This window comes from Cyrtonyx montezumae, unplaced genomic scaffold (assembly GCF_038088225.1).
Source record: "Cyrtonyx montezumae isolate F1298 unplaced genomic scaffold, pur_monq_1.0 scaffold_12, whole genome shotgun sequence".
Taxonomy (NCBI): Eukaryota; Metazoa; Chordata; class Aves; order Galliformes; family Odontophoridae; genus Cyrtonyx; species Cyrtonyx montezumae.
Window position 1 is genome coordinate 20,677,419 of NW_027071848.1, and position 20,190 is coordinate 20,697,608.

Genomic DNA, 20,190 nt, shown 5'->3' on the forward strand with positions numbered 1-20,190 from the left:
ACAGCAAGTTTGCTGATGATTAACAAGTTAAAGAGTGCAGTCGCTGTGAAGGAGGCTGCCATTCAGAGAGGGCTGGAAAGAGAAACTGCTGTAAAGAAACTTAATGAAATCCAGCAAGTACCAAATTCAAAGCCCTACAAAGTACAGGCTAGGGGCACTGACTAGAAGGCAGATTCACAGGAAAAGGCGTGGTGGTTCCTGACAAACAAAAAACTGACCACAAGACACTGGTATATCTTCCAGCAAAGGCAGCCAGCTGCTGCTAGGGGAGGCAGTTCTGTTCTTCTTGGCATTTATGGGACCACTTGCTGGAGTGCTTAGCTTTGGGCTCCCAAACATATCCTAGGGGCTGTTAAGGGTTGGCAGGCATAATCAATTTTCAGCCTGAAGAAGAGAAGGCATAAGTAGATCTCGGTGCTGTCAACAGCTTCTTTAAAGGAAAGTGTAAAGAATGAGCACCCAGACTCTTCTGAAGTATAAGCATGAATACCAGGATAGACAAGTTTATATGAAAAAGTTTTGATTCAATCCATGGGAGAAATATTTACTTTTTACCAGGGTAAAGTATGGTAAAGGTTACCTAGAGTTTGTGAATTTCAACCTTGAAGATAAGAAAAATGGCAGCTGATGTGATCTGCTCCACATGAACCAGGAGGAGTTTGGACCTCTGGGGGTCCCTTCCAACCTACACCACTCTATGGCAATCCAAATAACTAAGCCTCATCAGCATATTCTATTGGAAGATAGTTTTGCCAACTCTTTTTGAAAGATTACAGATTCAATTGAAGGCTTAACACTGGTTTTATATCTACGAAATGGTGAAGATGCCAGAGGCTGCAGTAACTTGGAATGACATAGAGATCATTAACAGTAATCTTCTCAATACAAAATTCCAGAGCAGAAAAAGTTATTAATAATTGAGTTTGGAAACAGCATTGCATTAGAATATCCAGTTGCAGTTCACTTGGTAAACAGCATTAGGGAGAGTACTACAAGGATTGACATACATCAAATGATGGCCAGCATTCAAAGTAAAAAACATACCAGGCTGAGGATAGAAAACAAACCTAAGATGCAAGGCTTAAGGAACTGATATAGTATATAAAAGGAAGGGCTGAGTTAATACAGTAAGCACATGAAAGCTTTTCTAAACCTTAAAGGAACTGGAGAGAAGCCTATGGATTTGGTGCTCAGGGCCTAAGTAGAGACAGCTGAAGCTGGGTTAAGTTCAACAACACAACAGATTCAGTAGAGTGACTAAACTTTGTAACAAAGTGAAAAAGAAGAATATGGATATACCGCCATTAAAAAAAATCCTTTAATCAATTTTTAGACAAATTGGAAAGGCTGAGGACATGTGAAGAGGACAGTGAGAGTGGGTTGAACAGCACAATGCCTGGCCTAATGCTGATAGTATTTCAATCTTTTTTTAGCTCAGTGTGGTACAACTTGGTCTTTTCAGAACATAACACTTCAGTTTTAACTGTTGGTTTTAATACAATGAGTTAATAGTTTATCAATGAAACTAAAGGGCAAGGACTATAAATGAAACCCAAATGATGGGGAGAAGGAAGATAAAAACATTTATGTTGCAAAACTGATTGATGACAACAAAAATCCTTTTGCTAGTATGAAATCTATATTTGCCTTAAAATAGTTACAGTTGCTGGAAAGTAACAGAAATTGTTATAATGTACTTCTGATGGGCCTTTTTAGTTTGAAATACTGGAAACTCTAATTGATGAGCATATTTCTATTGAAGGCAAACTCCTAGACTGTATTTTGTTTGTTTTTTAATTACTTCAGAAGTCCTATTTTTTTTTCCAGTCATCTCACAGTAACTTGATATCATAGAATCATAGAATCACAAAGGTTGGAAAAGACCTACGAGATCATTCAATCCAACTGTCCACCTATCAGCAATAGTTTTCACTAAATCATGTCCTCAACACAACATTTAAATGTTCCTTGAATACTTCCAGGTAGACTCCACCACCTCCTTGGGCAGCCCATTCCAGCACCTGACCACTCTTTTGGAAAAGTAGTATTTCCTAACATCCAGCCTGAATCACCCCTAGCAAAACTTGAAGTCATTCCCTTTAGTCCTACCGCTAGTTACACAAGAGAAAAGGCTGACCCCCAGCTCACTACAACCTCCTTTCAGATAGCTGTAGAGAGCAATAAGGTCTCCCCTGAGCCTCCTCTTCTCCAGGCTCAACAATCCCATCTCTTTCAAGCCATTCCTCATAAGGTCTATGCTCCAGACCCCTCACCAGCTTCATTGCCCTTCTCTGGACACAGTCCAGGGCCTTGATGTTTTCCTTTCAGTGAGGGGCCCAAAACAGAACACAGCACTCGAGGCACAGCCTCAATGGTGCTGAGTACAGGGGGACAATTACATTCCTGCTGCAGCTGGCAGCATTATTTCTGATTCAAGCCAGGATGCCATTGGCCTTCTTGACCACCTGGGCACACTGCTGGCTCATTTTCAGCCAAGCAATGACCAATACCCCAATGTCCGTTTCCTCTACACAGTCTTCGAGCCACTCTGCCCCAAGCCTGTAGCATTGCCTGGGGTTGTTGCGGATGAAGTGCAGGACCTGGCACTTGGTCTTATTGAACCTCATCCCATTGGCTTCAGCCCAGCTATCCAGCCTGTCCAGATTCCTCTGTAGGGCCTCGCTACCACCAGGCAGCAACACTTCCAGGCAACCCAGTGTCATCTGCAAACTTACTGAGGGTGCACTCAGTGCCCTCGTGCTGGTCATCAATAAAGATATTGAAGAGGACAGGCCCCAGTACTGACCCATGCGGAACACCAGTCATGACTGGACACCAGCTAGATTTAACTGCATTCACCACCACTTTCTGGGCTCTGCCCTCCAGACAGTTCCTTACCTAGCCAAGAGTGTACCTGTCCAAGCCACAGGCTGCCAGCTTCTGCAGAATACTGTGGGAGACAGTGCCAAAGTGTCTCCATTGCTGAAGTCTAGGTAGACCACGTCAACAGCCTTTCCCTTATCCACCAGGTGGGTCACTAGATCATAGAAGATCAGGTTGGTCAAGCAGGACCTGCCCTTCACAAACCCATGTTGTCTAGGCCTGATCCCCCAGTTGTCCTGCACGTGCTGTGTGATCTCCCTCAAGATGATCTGCTCTATAACCTTCCCTGGCACTGAGCTCAGGCTGACAGTTCCTTGGATCCTTTCTTGTAGATGGGAGTGATGTTGGTGAATCTCTAGTCTTCTGGGATCTCTCCAGTCAACCAGGAACACTGATAGATGATGGAAAGAAGCTTGGTAATCACCTCTCCTGGTTCCCTCAGCACTCATAGATGGATCTCATCCAGCCCCATGGACTTGTGGCAGTTCAGTTGGAATAGATGTTGCCTCCTGAATTGTGGGGCATTTATTCTGTTCCCCATCTGGGATTTCTAGGTCAGAGAGTGGAGTACACTGAGCGTAACTGCTCTGACTTCTACAGACAGATGCAAAGATCTAATTTTCTCCCTGCACATCCTAACAACTTCTTGGTACTCTTTCCAAGTTGCCTGTCCCTTCTTCCAGAGGAGATAGATTCCCTTTTTCTCCTGGAGCCTCAGGAGAAGCTCCCTGTTCATGCACACCAGTCTTCATCCCTGCTGGCTCATTTTGTGGCTCAGTTGGACAGCCTGCTCCTGTGCCTTTAAGACTTCCTTCTTGAGGAAGGACCGGCCTTCCTGGACCCCTTTACCTTCCAAGACTGAATTTCCAGGGGGCCCTCCCTGCTAGTCTCCTAACAATTTAAAGCCAGCCCTCTGGAACTCCATGGTAGCAATTTTGCTGTCATAAGAAGGCCAAGCACCATTCGACCAATTTTATTTTTATTTTCATAAATCAAAGTTACACTTCAAGTAATTAGTTCATTTGTTTCACTTTTTTTTTTTCCACCCCAACTGCACACCTATGGTATCTATCACAAGATGTGCACTTCTTACAATTCTAACAGATGTTTGTTATAACCGTGATAACTTGCTGACAACCATTTATAGTATACAGATCTCCAGTTACTTAAAATGGAGGCAAGTTGTAAATTTATGGTTGTGTTTGCTGCAGGTCCAGCCAAGATTAGAACGTATAGCAGCTTTAAAACTCAGTAATGAACTGTTAAATAAGTAGAAGAGCATCTCAGTGGTTCTACATTTGAACAAGGAATAAGTTATGCGAGGAACAAAATGAAAAAGCTACATAAAAATAACTATTCTATCCCACACACATCTCCTAAGCAGAAATGCTTGTTATACACTTTGGATATGTCCCTTGCACAATTAGGAATTCAGTAGAATAAAGATGCTGACAGTTATAACTACCTGTTGAAACAAATATTCACACCTTCCGTCACGTACTTGGAATCTTTCTGGACTGGCTGAAAAGTACAGAATGCATAGAAGTTTCCAGTGATCTTAGTAGAATATTTTTAAAGAAAAATATTTTCATTTATGAAAAAACATATCTCTATATAAAAATCTCCATTTCATAGAATCTTTAATTACTCCTTTATGGACTCTCTTGGAAAATACATTTTTTCTAGAGCTGTAAATACTAGAGTTATTAGAATACTTAAAATCTTTGGTTTGCTTACATGCTGAGGGGGAAAAAAAAGTTGTAAAGGAAATGACTGTCTGGTTACCTGAGGCTCATCTTTCATTTCTTCTAAAAAGAAATTTGGATAAGACTAGCTGCTTAGTAGCTGAGAAGAGAAATTCTCTGCAAAGGAAAGAATGAAACAAAACTTATTTAAGTTCATATTAAATATGAAAGTTTGCTTTAGTGATACTAACTTAAGGACTGTTAAAAAAAAGTCAGTAACCCTATTTGTATGAGAATTAGTAATCCTACTTGTTCATTATCACCACCTTCTTTACAAATATAATGTATTATAAAAACATCTATAATAACATTTCTGTATTAATCTCATATTCCATATTATGTTCTGAGAAAGTGCTTACAGAGGCAAGTTAATTAACTGAAAACTCATATCCTGCATCAATAAAGAATGAGGAATTACTTTCACTTTTCTTTCTAAGAATTCCCACGGCAAATTAAGTAACAGTGGCTTGAAGAGCACAGTATGATTTGCATTAAGTCAGAGATTAGCAGTGTGGTTACTTGAAAATATGAAGTTTCATCTTGAATATAAGGCTTTGAGAAATATTTCATTGTTCTCATTTTTTATCCTTTCTCTCTTTATCCAGTACTTTATATTCATCTAATACAGCATGGCCAGTTTCCTTTGCAGTTTTCTTTACAACAGCTTTGATACCAATATGGTCAATGTTAAATGCTGTAACACCGACATTGATTGCAGAGCTCATAGCGCTGTCAGTAGCACGGCCAGCATCATCTCCATACCTTTTAAGAAAGAGAGCAGATTTGTAAATGAATATTTAGTATTTTTCTCTTCATCATTGTTCTTTTGGAAGCAAGAATTAAATACAAAGAATAAGCAGACAGCCAAATGTCTGAAGATTAAAATGAGAAATTACTGATTAATTTGAGTAAAGGCTGCTCTTTCAGCGTACAGTTTTTTTTTTTTTTTTAAAGATACCATCATGATTCTGTCCTTCTATCTAAAAATCTCCATTTTTCCCTAGCAGCCAGACATTTCCTGAGAGAGCACTGTAAGCAGACATTCCAGGCCAAAGGGAAGTATTTCTTGCAACATTAGAATCTCAGCAGTTAGTGGAGTTACTTTTCACTGTGCTTCTTATGGCCAGAGATTCTCAGAGGACCTCAAAATAAGGCCAAAGTGAAGCACAGAACATCAGAGGATCAAATAAAAAAGTCTGTCATGCTGTCAGAACAACAGCCATAGTACAATGGCGGGAGCCAACAGCAAAACAAAGTAATCAGCATTTTTATTTTGTTCCCATTTTTAATTCTCTGATAACAGCGACATCCTTCAATCATCACCGTCTGATTTGCAGATCACAGAATTTAGTGTCACAGCAGAGGAGCACTATTTGTCAGTCTGATTTTTTGATCAGTAGTTAATTTCATTTCAGGAATATTCTAAGCCATTTTTCTATAATATCACTTAAATAGGGGGGGTTTACTTTGTTAAGGCTCTAGGTTATCCAGCACAGATAACTCCTTAAATATTTGATAATTGATTTTTACCTTTGTCTGTTTGAATTGCATTGCTTGAGCAAAAGAAAAGAAGGAGAGAGCTGGGGAGATGCATACACTGCAGATGTTCGTACCACTGCAAAAACTCAGCAGATTAGCAGCAAGGTACCTTTGCAGAGATGTTACTTCTGAAACTATGTTCTCCTCCAGTTCTGATTATCATACACATATTATGAGCATCTCTTCCATCTGCAAAGGCAATGCAGCTAAATTTTTAGCTTTTTATTGACTTAAGAGACTGTGATAACGTTCCTTTAGCTTTGTTTCTGTTAAGGGGAATTTAGCTAGTTCCAAATAGTCAGAATGAAAGAATGCCCTTCTCTCATTGAGACAGAAACCAGTATACAAAAGACATACGTAGAATTTAAATACAGTTATGTAATAAGATAGTCTAAACATAGAGGAAATCCGCAATTATCAAATATTTCATGTTGTACTGTAATTAAATTGTAATTACTTTTTCATTTAGTGGTTGTTGCCTGCTGATCTCCACATTTTCTATTTTTATATCTAAAAGAAAACAGTGTGAATTTACGTGAAAAAGTACCAATAAAATAGCTCCTGACATTTCTACTGAGAACAAATATTAGGGAGAAAGCACCACTGTTAGCTTGCCATATAACCTTTTTCAAACTCATGAGAACAGAATCTTGATTGCCAGCTGACCCAGTACTATCTCCTGCTGTTCACCCTCTGCTAGTAGACTGCATGCACTTTCAGCAGTCCTCTCTAGCATGTCATCTGTTATCACTGTCACCATCCAATCTACTCTTCACACTCAGCTACACCTACTGCATATTTTTTGAAGGGCACACTTCATACCTGTTGGCAGGTGTTTCCGTTTTTTCCCTTATTCTCCAAAGCATCTTTCAGTACAAACACTTACCAGCTTTGTTTTTTCGCATCACCTTAATAACAGAAATCACACTACACTTTGCTAACACATACATTTTGCAAGTCCAGCCTACTGTCTTTTTGTTTCAATTTATTATTGCCATTTATGCCTTAGACTTCCTTACGTACTTTTCCTTTTGTACCTCCTTGCTTTAATATAACCTGCTGATAATTGAAGTTCTTTCATTTTTCAGCTAAGTTTATAGAAACTCAGGGTCACATTTGAGAGGTTTAAAATGGCTGCTTTTTTTCTTCCATAATGACACATTGTAAAAGAACGATGTAAATCTGAATGGTATTTCTTAACACCACCAGAATCTGTAATAGTTCTAGAAGAGAATATATACATTTAACCAGAAGCATTCATGCATTTCGTATTTTTACACTCAGGAGATGCTCATTACTGTGCACTTAGCAGCTTATCATATGCTGTATAGTTAGGGTATTTTAGTAGCTTCCCTTCACTTTCATGAGCTTTTTATGCCCACGTTCATTCACAGTGACAATACGCTGCAGAAGATGAAATCCATGAAAAAAACATAACTTACTTGTGCTTCACAGTTTTTACAGTCTCAGTTGAAACACTTTTAGCAATGCACTTAGCTGCACTTTCTAAACCTTGCCACACTGTTGAAAACCCTGTAAAAATGAAAAGCTTAATTGAGTTCATAGCACTGAAAAAGTATGTAATTAAAAAAGCATAAGGAATTTTTTTGTTACCTTGAACTCCACTTGCTGCTACCACCAGGGCACCATCAAAGGCAGATTTGCCATCTTTGTCTTTCTTAAGGGACTCTGGAACTAATTTGCTGCCGTGCTTCTTCACATGAGGAGCCAGCTCCTTTCCAACACAGCTTGCTATTGAACATACTCCCTCAACTGCCATAAGAGAATTGTACACAGATTATTCAGAGCACAGAATATATTTCTTTTAAGAGTCTTAATCCTAATTAAAAGTGTGCTTCGCTGAAGTTTTGAATATTCCTTCTATCTAAATATGCTTATTCTGAAGAGAAACTTAAATCCATGCTTAGGTAACTGAACTGATATACAAGCAAAACTTATTTTCAGATTCCACTCAGCTCAATTTCCTTAGAATCAAGTCGTGCTGATCTTATGGCTAATAGCACTAGAAATTAAATAGGTACTTGTCACACACTCTAATTTCAAAAAAGTCTTTCCACTGCTTGATTATCTCCAACTTGTGTCATAAAGGAAAGAAAGACATCTCGTTCCCCATCTTGTCTTCTACAGAACTCTCAGAACCATTCAGAAGTAGTTCAAACTACTTCAAAGTAGTTAGGCACCATCCAGCACAATTTACTTTTAAACTCAGCTGAGTCACTAGATACTAAATATAAACATGAATACAAATAAATAACAGAATGAAGTTACTAAGAGCTCCTATGATTCCTAAGCACCTTTGAATACCGAGTGATTACTGTTTGGAAGTCTACATATAGCCTAACAGACATGCTTTGCAAGTGCACCTATTGACAACTGTGCATACACATTCTGTACTGATACAATATAAGTTAGTAGTCAGTGACAATATGGCTTTTGGAAGATTAACTGAAGTGATTAACTGAAGAAGAGACACCATTCTGAACTGTTTAAGACTTTAAAAATACATATAAATATATGAAACTTCAATGCAGAGAAATGCTTTGCTATCTAGACTATTACTTTAGTATCAAGGTCATACAATACAAAATATTCCCAAAAGCATACCTCTCACACAGGAGATAACCAGTTACAAAGAACCAATCCTCTAAATTTCATCAGATCAGTCCTTCCTTAAATTCCCTGGCTAAAAAGAAAACAGTTCTCACTTCACAAAATATTTACTCAAGGCAAAGATACAATGTGGTATGAGATGGAACAGCTTACCTAAGAACTGGCTGACTTTCACAGCTCCTCCAGTAGCCTGCTTTGCTACGTGAAGCCCCTTTGCTACAGTTGGGTTGACTTCCAGAGGTTTTTCTTCAGGTTGAATGTGTTCTCGCAGTTTAGAAGCTCCTTTGTGAATAGCTTTACCAGTAAACTCTGCTCCTTTCACTAGGCCCCAGCTTACCCAAGATGCACCTTCGGGGAAAAAATCATTTTTCTTAAAAAGTGGAGTTTTACAGACCAGAATTCCTACGTCTGTCCCTCCTCTGCCTCTGCAACACTGATCTTAGAAACATTCCCAATTACAGTCTGCAATTATATTCTTCCCTGACTGCACCAGCATGAATTCCTGCAATGAATTCTGCTCCTACACCACCTACATTTTACCAGTTCACTTTATTTGAAGTCTAGTACAGCCATTCTTTGTTCAAATGTCAGCTTAAAACAGGAACTCATTTGTTCGTGGTAGGTTTTTTTTTGGTTGGAAATCCAGGTCCCAGCAGGGTCAAAAGTGATAGAAATGCTCATCTCAATGCTATTAACATTCTGAAAATGTACAACCTAACCTCTCTGCCCTTCTAGCAGACACATATTTAGTCCAATCAGCTGGTCACTTGTGTATTCCAAAGCTTCTCAGAGGAAAAAAAAAAAAAGCTTATCAGCAGAAACCACAACAGATATCTCCTTTAATATAACTGGTTAAACAAGAGTAGAACTGTGGAATCAGAGCGGTTTCAGTCACACGGGACAACAGCCAATTTACATAGTAAAATTAGGCATCTAACCTATTTGCAGTGAGCAAGAATGTTGGCAGGGGATTCAAACTGCCCTGTTTTCATAGAGCTCACCAAAGCATCCTTCACGTTATTAGAAATGGTACTAAGGAACAGTTACTCAGCTTCCACAAGCACACATTCAGATGAAAATATTGTTTGACTTGCAGAGGTTTATATTTAATGTAATCCTCTTACTACAGTAGTACCTGACAAGATTCCACGGGCAACTTTCTCGCTCCATTCTGGCAACTCTTTCTGATCTTCCCCTTCTTCAGGGTGTGGTTGGATATGTACAGTCTGAGGCAAATTAATCACATCACTGGAGGCTTCTGGAGGCTAACAAGTGAAAATAAATATCTGAGAATCCACTTCCAAGACATCTATTATCAAAAAAAGCCAGTTCTGCGCATTCCTCCAAATTCAATTACTTTTGCTAGCTATACACTTTCTTCAGACAGTTACAAGAAGATTTGCTTGCCAGTAAGGCCATATGGTCAACTATGCAGGCATAACCTACAGCACAAGTTAACTAGTGATAAAGGACTTATCCATTTAAAATTCTTATCCCTTCAAAGAGAATATAACTCAACTCTGCTGTTATTCAGTATGGGAACTGCAGTGTGCTCAGAGAACCCAGCTGCACTAAAAGGATGTAGCTGTTATTGCTGCTTGAACCTCATCCTTTCATATCCAGAAATAAAGGACATTTTTAATTTCCTGTGCTGCTGGTGCTTTTTCAGACTGGCACAGCCAAGGAACATACCAAGCTGTGCACGATAACTGCTCCACATTTAAGGTTGGGCAGATAGGTTCTGTACAGTTTCACATCAAACTCTATAGAGACTCTCAATGAGAGTTTCTTGATTAGACACTAATCATTCAAATATAACAATCACCACAACAGTCTGCTTAGTGTGTCTAGAAAGTGTAACATCACACAGTTGTGAAATAATTTATAATTTAACTAGAAAAAGACAGAAAAAAGTCTAATGGATTCAGGATTTAGTTAGAACTCTTTTTAGTACTTTTGCAATGTAAAAAATAAAGAACAATAAAAGAACAGTAAAAAAAACATTTCAGTGACTGAAAACAATGCTTATAGTGAGGGGTAGAAAGAAAAAAAAATTGTTTTGTCTGGAAGAGCCTATATGGAAACATTCATAGATGAAAACTATGAACAGAGTAGAAAAGACGAGATGGAATAATGTTTGATATGCATGGAATTCTTAGAAGTATTAGCAGGAGGGAACACTGAGGCACAAAGATGACTGTTATGGCAAAAACGAACAAGAACAGTCAGGAAGGACTGGATTAAGTCTCAGTAAGCTGCTACCCAGAAGATGAACAAAGTATCACTGACTTGTAGTATACCTTCAATTACTGCATGATCACAACGTGAAATTCTCATTTTCAAGAAATGCCCTTAGCAGAGGACCAGAACACTTTGAACGTGGGGCAAGAAATATAACCTTAATATGTATCTTCAATTTAAAGAAAACTCTTAAACCAATTAAAACAAAAATACAAAGTATGCTCCAGGTATAATTTTTATGCCACATTCACCATGTAAAAAAAATGAAAATACTCTTCTAAGGACTTTGCTAAAGTGCACAAATAGTTTGTCTAAGACTCTATACTACAGTTACATTAAACAGAAGTTGCTGTGACTATTATATAAAACAGACATTGAATAGCCAACAGATCAAGCTTTGAAATAATTTTCCAAAAGGAAGTTATATCAAAGTGCTCTATCAAAATAAATTTGCTACTGATTTGCAAAGCAGGACAGTCTGCAGCAATTTAACCTGCTCTTAACAAGGAAATACACAAACAAACAAAACCACAGGACACACCATGGGAAGATATACTGCTGTGGTCAAGCAGGTCTGGAATCTCAGGAGTTTTAAGGTGTACTTATTGATGACTTTTTTATTTTTCTTACTATAACATTTTAGAATCACTGTCCTGGAATTTACCTGGACTTTGTGGCCAGACATCTGTTTTAATTTATCTTCAAAATGCGCTCTCTCTGTTGCTAGGAGCTCTGATGGTAACCCTACTCTCTCATGGGATCCTGGCACCTGTGATATCATATCAGGGAATATTAAGAATTAGGACAATTAAGGGACTAGTTCGATATCCAATTGGAACTACTTCTATGCAGGAAAGACTACAAATTTACCCAGTAAGTCCTGCACTGAAACATCACACAACTCTGTAGCACTTTTCCCTTTTAAGTAAAAAAAGCAGTGGCCTCTTCTGCTAGTATGATTCCCTGCTGAACTCAACAGGATTTCTAGCAGAATTGCATCCATATGGCATTCTACAGACTGGTTCTTCATTGTCACTGCATTCAAGTCTTGGAGATTCTGTAAGATGGTATCTTTCACAAACAGGTATTATCTTGCTATAAACTACTGAGCGATTATTGATTACCATTCTTCCTGACATGGTGCTTCAGTGCTCTTACAGTAACATTCTCCACTTAGTTTCCAGTCACCGTATCTTACTGGATCTTTGTAAGATTATGTGTTTGTTTTTTTTTTCCTATTCTCTCTGTTAAAATCTTACTGTGATGAGGTATCAGACTAATCTATTTTGAGATCCCATTTCAAGGCAGATTTTTGAGGTACTATTTTCACAGGTTGTCCCTGAAGCTGTTCAACATTTTTTTGAATCGTAATTGCATTTGTGCAATTTTCTAGATGCTGTCATCCAAACTACACAGAGTAATGTATACCCACAGGAAAACTTTGGAAAAAATAATGAAAATTATCCAGAGTGATTTCCAATTCTTCTCTGTGCTTATAATGTATCATTTTAAAATTTTGATACGTGTATCTCACAGACCCTCCAGTTTCATTTCTAGGTACCCTTACATCTTGGCTACTTTATGTATTTCTCACTGGTAAGCTTGCCAATAAGACACACGCTAAATATAAACTGGCAGATATATTACCACTTCCCTTTTATTGCTGGTTTAGAAAAAGCTGATGGGGAACTTACCTGGAGTCGAAGGTCAGACATCTGCCTTAAGAGATCCTCAAAGAGCTCTCTGTCAGCTGCTGGAAGTTCTGAAGACAACACTACTCCCACGTAGGACCCTGGTACCTGGGACATCATGTCAGGGAACATGTAGACGCCTGTATTGCAGCACAGAACAGGAGACTGGTTGCACATTAGAGGATACAACCAGTCACAAACCTGGAAAAGATAAATACACTAAGGAATTAAATGAACTTTTTCAAAAGAAAAGACAGAATGCTCTGATTAGCACTGGAAACTTGATTTTCCTTACCATAGTAAAAAAAAAAAAAAAGTAAAATATCTAGGAAAAGCAATACAAAACAAAACCACAACCAACTCAAAAACCTACACAACTGTGGAGTTAGTAGTCTTGACTAGTACTGACAGAGAAAACATTAATATCAGGACCATAATTCAGGCTGGTAGTCTCTTAACTAGCTGCAGGAGGAGATGAAGTGCACTGCCAGACAGATCAGGATCCACAATGTCTCTTGCTTTCTGCAGATCTCAAGACAGGTCTACATGACTAGATAAAGAGAACGTATGGCTGTCTCTGGCCTGCTGAAGATTCCTAACCAGTAGAACCAGAAACCTATTCCTGTTTTTGTTTGTTGGCCAGTTTTTCCTTCATTGTTGAGACAGTTCCATCAAAGAGATCTCCATCAAGGAGATTCCAAGTTGGAAATAGGATCATAAATACAATGTGCATTACAGAATGTGCCCACAAGAAGGAAGCACTATATATATGTGTGTGTGTGTGTGTGTGTGTGTGTGTGTGTGTGTGTGTGTGTGTGTGTGTGTGTGTGTGTATTAAATCTTTTTCATTTGTGGCTTGTAGCCTGGATTAACATGGGCTGTAAGCTCTTAATTAAGATGCTCTAATTTGACCACAATCTCTAGTTGCTTCTAAGTGGGTACTGCATAAATTCATTTTCCAGTGAAACGTTTCAAGAGAAGAATCAACATTTCTTCTCAACATGAGGAAAGGGAATTTGGTTTTATGAAATGAAAAAGAAGCATTAAGCCAACTCCTTTAGAAAATGGAAATCATCACAACAGTAAGCACTCAAGAACCTTGCGAAGACACTGAGTACATTTTCTCAGAAAAGCCAGAAAATTGTTTATTTGCAGAAAATCGTTTTTCCAATGGCTATTAAACCCCTCACATCACCACAAAGAAAAACGAGAACAGAAGAAGATGGTTGTTTAGAACTTTCACATTTAAAATATATATAATTAAAGGAAATTATTTTCCTTTTACCTGAAGAAACGCAGGTGGACGATTCTGGGCCATCTCACCATCTGTATCCAAGAACTTCACAATGCGTAGATATCCAGGATACGAAGGAGCACTGACCTGCCCATCAGGAGTCACAAAGAATATCTGTACGCCTTGGGGAATCAAGATCAGCTCATCTGCATCCACTCCCAGGTTTTGAAGGGGAGGTGGCTGAGTACACTTTCTGTAGTAGTCCTCGCTGACAGAAGAAAACTCCCCTGAGTCTGTGCCATAAGACACAGTAAAATGGCCATTGGTAGCCTGAGGAGTATAGGCAGGAGGTGCTTCGTTTGGCAGACACAAAGGTTTTGCAGATGATGGGCTCATAGATGGAACTTGCCCCTGGCTTGCAGCTGCAACACTTTCATCTGCTGCAGGTGGCTGTCTTGGTACAAACAGAGCATTAGGTGGGGGGGGCCTTTCTGGCTTTTCTGTGGAAGGAATGGGTGGGTACAACTTGGGCATTCCAGCAGAGACATCCATTGCAGCAGTGCTTGCTCCTGCAGGTGGGGTGTTTCCTTCTAGAATATCAAGTCGAGCACGCACATTCTGGAGAGTCTCCTTCATCTTCTGTTGCATTTGTCTGGCAGATTCCCACTGGGGTCCTACACACGCAGGACCCTGTGAGGGAATGCTAACTCCTTGGAGCAAGTGGTCAAGTCCTTGCTTGTAGTAACTTTTTGCATCTTCCTTCTGACCCAGTTCATCTTCATGCAGTCCTTTATTGATAAAAATAAAGGCTTTTGTGTACTCTTCATTAATAGCTTTAACATTTGCATCCTCTTGCATAACCGGATCCTGCAGTTGTTCCATTGCTGCACACTGGAATAAAAGTCGGTAAAAGTATTCATAGATTAAGACAAAGTTTACCTTATAGTGAATACCCTTTCTAACTGTGTGTAAAACCAGAAAGTTATATAGTTGCTTGGTATAATATTCAGTTATCTCCTATTAACCTTTAGATTCAGAATGTATGACTCCTAGTCAGCAAAGATTTGAACTCAGTAACCATCACCTCTGATTACACCACAGACATTTAATTCTTAAGAAGCATCAAAAGAATACAGAGTCCTGACATTAAGCATTCCATCTTAAGAAGTATTGAGATCAGTACAAACAGTGGAGTAAAATAAATAAACCTAACTTTACTTTCAATATTTTCTGCTCAAAAATCCCTAAGATGTTAAAAAAACTCAGTTAACAGTTTGTCTACTTAAATAAAGGCTGAACTTGCAAACTCATTAAGGGAAAGCACTCAGTAGATGTAAACAAATCTTGATAAACCTTTTCCAATAACATCAACACCCAACTAACATCAACGCTCAGATGGGATTGGGAAGTTAAAGCTTTGGTTTTCAACACGAAAACAGGGAATTATTTATTTTCTTTAGCATTTACAATGGGAGAAAGAAGACTGATGTTTTCCCTTCTTTGCTCCCCAGGTGACAAAATCCTGAAGCACTGACATGTACAAAAGGCTGTAGGTTCTATTTTTAATTGGGAATGAATACATCAGGCTGTTTCAGGGATACCTGAACAATTAAAGAGCAGGAAATAATCCCATGGGTTCATTTGAACTTCAAAACATGTAAAGCCACTGTTTTATCTGAACTTGGCTAAATGCAGCAAATACAAATTGTTCTTGGACTAAGACAGCATTCGCAGTGCACATTATAAATAAATCTCATTGAAATATTTTGCTGATAGCACTGAAAGCCATTGCCAGTTCAGTGTAAGTTATGACAGTAGAACAGAGTAGTGATCGCGGGCAACAACAAAACCCTTCAGCCATTAATACAGTTTATTATTCAATACCTATTAACTTACTATTATGGTTTTAAGAGAGTGTATCTTCAGGAAAAAAAAAAACCAACAACAATTTTCTGCTGTAAGCCGGGTAGAGGAATGGAGAAAAATCTAGAGATGCTTGTCAGCCATAATGACAGCAAGCTACAAAAGGCATGGCCACAAAACAGAGAAGTAAAAAAAAAAATCAGAAGGGCAAAAATAAGAATATTTCTATTACACACTGCTGCATTAATGCCACTGTACAAACACAGGTGAGACTCCCCATTCAGTGCTGACCCACATTTAATAAATCTGCACCAGAACAGAAAAAGGAATGAAGGTTACTGAAATTTCTGGTGCACCAATTACCTCCCTCCAGGGAAATAAGTTTGGATCATCAAGCCAATAAAACAAAGGCTAAGAGAGTGGATTAACCTCTATAAAAATACTGGATGAAATGAAGAAAGTAAGTCAGGAAGGAAGAAAAAAACCTATGGAAATCCAAACTTTCATTAAAACCTTGACACACCAGCTACATTTATTTAATAGCTCTTCTTGGTTTATGCTACTGCAATAAAGCAAAAGAAAAAAAAATATATATATATCTTCTCCAATAAGAACAGACTGACTTAGGAAGCAAAGAACATTTCAGAGGCAAAGACTGAATGCTGCGGTCTACTCCCACACCCTTTATTATCAAAAAGCAGATGGCACTCGGTGAGTGATGCATCTGCAGTCAGATGACAGAAGTGTCATGTAGTCTGTACTGCACCTGTTCCTGCATGATGTGACAGAATCCTACTACATGCAAAAGACAAGCTGCAAGCATTTGAGCCCAGCAGCAGATATGTGGCTAGGAACATGAGGATGTGGAACGGGTCACAGACCCCTCGAGCCACAAGCCTTGCTGCCCACTTCCCACTCCACAGCAGAAAAGTGAATTTAGGGCTGGGGGAGATTCTAGCTACCTGTTGCTACCTGTTGATAGGTTTGATATCTTTGACTTAGGCTGAAGAACAACACCGGCATAAGAAAAATATGTGCAGTTAATAACCACTAAGCATAAAGATTAGAAGCCACGAGCATAGTCCCAACCAGCACCACAGCCAAGCAGCTATAATGAAAGTAACCGGAAAGAACAAACATCCTGACAGACAGCTTTATCCTTACATGAAAGATTATACACCATAGTGAAGAAGATTTTCAGCCTAGGAGAACCATTCTGTTGTCCCAACATCACTCACAAGAAGTGCACTGTTTTCTCAATGAAAAAAATATAGACATTAACCAAGTATATGAAGTAATTAAAAAGGTGAATGTCATTAATTTACCAGCAAAAACACCCCTAGGGACTCCCCTGCACCATACCATCCTGCCTCAACACTTGCATTTACTGAAAATCCATTTTTCTTGTAAGGAGGGTATAAAGATGAAGAACAGCTTAACAGTGAATAACTCTGATCTAAAAATTATTTGAAGCTTCTAAAACAGCAAAGGCTCAGGAGAGCAAAAAAGGTCAAAGCTCAACCCAGCATCCCAGGTTACTTCTTTATGAGTAAAAATTAGCATTGTGACATTTTTTAGCACCTGCAAATCTAATTCTTTATGAAGTCCCCACTTACGGCAATGACTACTGCGTGAGCAAAACCTGCAGCATCATCACCTGCTTTGTCCCCTGTGTTTTGATTTGTCTTTGTTGAGGGCAGCTGAGGCAAAGATTCTATCTAGATTTTAAATAATTACTTTTCCTAACAATTGGCAGCATAAAACAAGAAGAGATATCAAGTAAAATCTAAAAGTAATAGCTGCATTTCTGCTTAACAGTGAGCAATAGTAACATACAACTCCATACGCTCACTGTACTGTCAAAAACACTTCTCACTAAAGCTCAATCTTTATTAATCCCAAATAAAAGATTTGTCAGGAAATGGAGATGTCAGCAGGACCCGTGCATACAAGGCAGCACTGCATGGCCACGTGTGCCAGAGGTACAAAAACAGGCTTAGCAGCTCAGAAGAGTGGGAGCATTGTTAACTCATCAGTTGTTTGAAACATCCCAAATTTGTGCTGCGTGTACAGCAGTCAGTGCCAAACTATTCATCAGTGTGACAATGAGCTTAGAAACAGAGGAAGGAATTCACTGTTGATTTTAATACAGGGTAACTAAAAGCCAGCCTGAAGGAACTAATTCAATTTATAAAAATGAATACAAAATAATGGTGGGCATATGGAAGTAAATAAGCCAACTGGGTCACTACCTTAGAACCCAAGAGGAAACACCCTCTGAAAAATTTAAGTAGTTTTTTAACCATATGCAAGGAATATCAGTCATCATTAGCTTTTTCAGTGCATACAGTATTTAAGTGCCCATTATGTTGTAATTTGTTTCTGTACATTGTTATTTTCTGAGTTTTAAAGCTAGAACAAACAGCCAAATGTGTACTGCCAAATAGAAGAGCTCCAGAATTGAACCTCTGGTGCAGTGGCTGGACGTACAAACTGGCCCTGATGTTTTCTTAGTGCTCAGTAAGACACACAGGAACTTGTCTTTGAGAAAGGTGGTCCAAAAGAAAGCTAAGAAAATAGCTAACAAGCACTGTAGATAATCACAGATCAAACCAGCGCTGGGACTCATTCCTCAGCCCTTTTTCACACATCATCACAGATACTCTCTGGTGCCAACTGACTTGGCCAAGGGAGGCTACAGGGCAGCAGGGCAACGTGGGTTCCACTTGATATTGTAAGTGGACACCTCAGCTATATGACTGACCATCCTTCCTAATGCAGCAAACTCCTCTTCACTAAAAACTAAAGATGTTTAAAAAAGCAGTTTGGTTGTGGCTCTAACTGTGAAAAGGTAAACATGAAGCCTAATGCTTATTAAGGAGATTAAGTATCCTGACTGACAGAGGTAGAACATGCTTCCCAGCTCCCTGTATTTGACACTTGTAGGTGGGGCTAAGGGAGAACAAAACCAATCCCTTAATCCAGAGATCTTCCGATGTGTCAGCTGCTTCTCTGTCAGCTGCTAATTTCAAAGATGAGGACAGGGAAGGAGTACTACAATACAGACAGAATTATTTAAGCCTTCATGCGTGAAAAGGAATTAAGGTATTAGTAACTTTCGAGATTTTTAAGAACATACTGACTGAACACAAACGTTATAAGGGATTCAAATCAATATAGGAGATACTAGCTGATCAATGTCACCTTTTTTTTTCCTTTTAGTTTATTTAAATCAGTCTCTAATTTTTCATTAAGTGGTGGCCTACAGCTGATATTTAAGCACTTAGGGCTGGATAGCATGAAGTTGACGTGGTAATTCCTACTCTGGTAATTACTGAGGACTTCAGAGACCTGCCATCGCTGCCGTTCCAGCACATGCCTCCCCACGCTGGCAGCCATCTCGCACGGCCCAGTGCCCTCCTCTCAGCACTACAGTCTCGAGCCTGTTTTCTCCATGTAAACCAACTTTCTTCCAGACAACGTGCGTTGCCTGAGCTTCCATCCCAGGGCGTCAGGGCAGAGATGGCAGCTCCCTAGGGCCAACCCCACCCCTGGAACCGAAAGTGGCGGCGGGGCAGGCGGCCGCCTGTCACACACGGGACGCCGTGCAAAGGCATCGTCACTATCTCGTGCTCTCCGGGAAAAACGATTCCAATCAGGAGTTACGCAAGACAGCTATTTAACGCTTTTAATTACCAGCAGGCCTACCAGCTCCCCGTCATCACCTGCAGATAGAAACAACCCAAGCCCAACCCGAGCCGAGCCTCTCAAAGCGGACAGACCCCACAGAGCGGGGAATTTCTGCTGAACAACCCCTCACTTCCGTACCGAGACACTTACAGAATAACTGCTGCTCAGCGACACGGTCCGGTCCGGTCTCTCCGTCCGAGCGGCACCGCCCGGCGCCCTGCCCGGCTCCTCTGCCCGGCTCCTCTGCCCGGCTCTGCCCGGCGCCCAGCCGCTCCCAGCCGCGCGAGCTCCTCCAGAACACCGCGGCCCCGCGAGCCCCACCGCGGCCTGCAGGGTCAGGCGGCGGCGGCCGCTCCGCCCTCGGCTCGGGGCGGGGCCTCGCTCGGGCTGTGGCCTGCGTGGGCTGTCCGTGTCACCTGCGCGGGTGTGGTGTGATTGCTGCGTGCCCGCGGTACCAGTGATCTCCTAGAGAGAATCCAGCAAAGATGATGAGGGGCCTGGAGCATAGGGAAAGGCCGAGTAGTCCAAGTCCATTCAGCCTGGAGAAGGCTGACTGGGAATCTCATCACTGCTTGTAAATATCTGAAGTGCACGAGTCAAGTGTGCGGGGCTGCGCTCTTTTCAGTGGCATGCAGCAATAGGACAAGGGACAATGGGCAGAAACTGGAACACA

General features: G+C 40.0%; 1 protein-coding gene across 3 annotated transcripts; it reads right to left on the reverse strand.

Annotated features, from left to right (window-relative positions):
- Positions 1 to 5,073: 5,073 nt before the first annotated feature.
- SPART (spartin) lies at positions 5,074 to 19,728 on the reverse strand. 3 transcript variants are annotated; one of them, XM_065730200.1, is made up of 10 exons: positions 19,668 to 19,728; positions 14,016 to 14,855; positions 12,734 to 12,931; positions 11,704 to 11,808; positions 9,934 to 10,063; positions 8,952 to 9,146; positions 7,782 to 7,940; positions 7,610 to 7,700; positions 6,625 to 6,677; positions 5,315 to 5,390 (listed from the first exon to the last, which is right to left on the reverse strand). In XM_065730200.1, the coding sequence occupies exons 2-9, from the start codon at positions 14,844 to 14,846 to the stop codon at positions 6,629 to 6,631; spliced, it is 1,758 nt and encodes a 585-aa protein (XP_065586272.1). In that variant the 5' UTR covers positions 14,847 to 14,855; positions 19,668 to 19,728; the 3' UTR covers positions 5,315 to 5,390; positions 6,625 to 6,628. The 3 variants fall into 3 exon arrangements, with proteins under 3 accessions (XP_065586270.1, XP_065586271.1, XP_065586272.1); XM_065730198.1 differs by lacking the exon at positions 6,625 to 6,677 and having other exon boundaries at positions 5,074 to 5,390; XM_065730199.1 differs by lacking the exons at positions 6,625 to 6,677; positions 11,704 to 11,808 and having other exon boundaries at positions 5,074 to 5,390.
- Positions 19,729 to 20,190: the final 462 nt, after the last annotated feature.

What these genes read in the sequence shown, in the direction of transcription:
- SPART (XM_065730198.1), bottom strand. Translation starts at nt 14,846, where the DNA reads ATGGAACAACTGCAGGATCCGGTTATGCAAGAGGATGCAAATGTTAAA. An exon ending in GTCCACCTGCGTTTCTTCAG is followed by an intron (nt 12,932 to 14,015) that starts GTAAAAGGAAAA and finishes TATCTTTTCCAG; the next exon opens with GTTTGTGACTGGTTGTATCC. An exon ending in GTAAAAACTGTGAAGCACAA is followed by an intron (nt 5,391 to 7,609) that starts GTAAGTTATGTT and finishes CTTTCTTAAAAG; the next exon opens with GTATGGAGATGATGCTGGCC.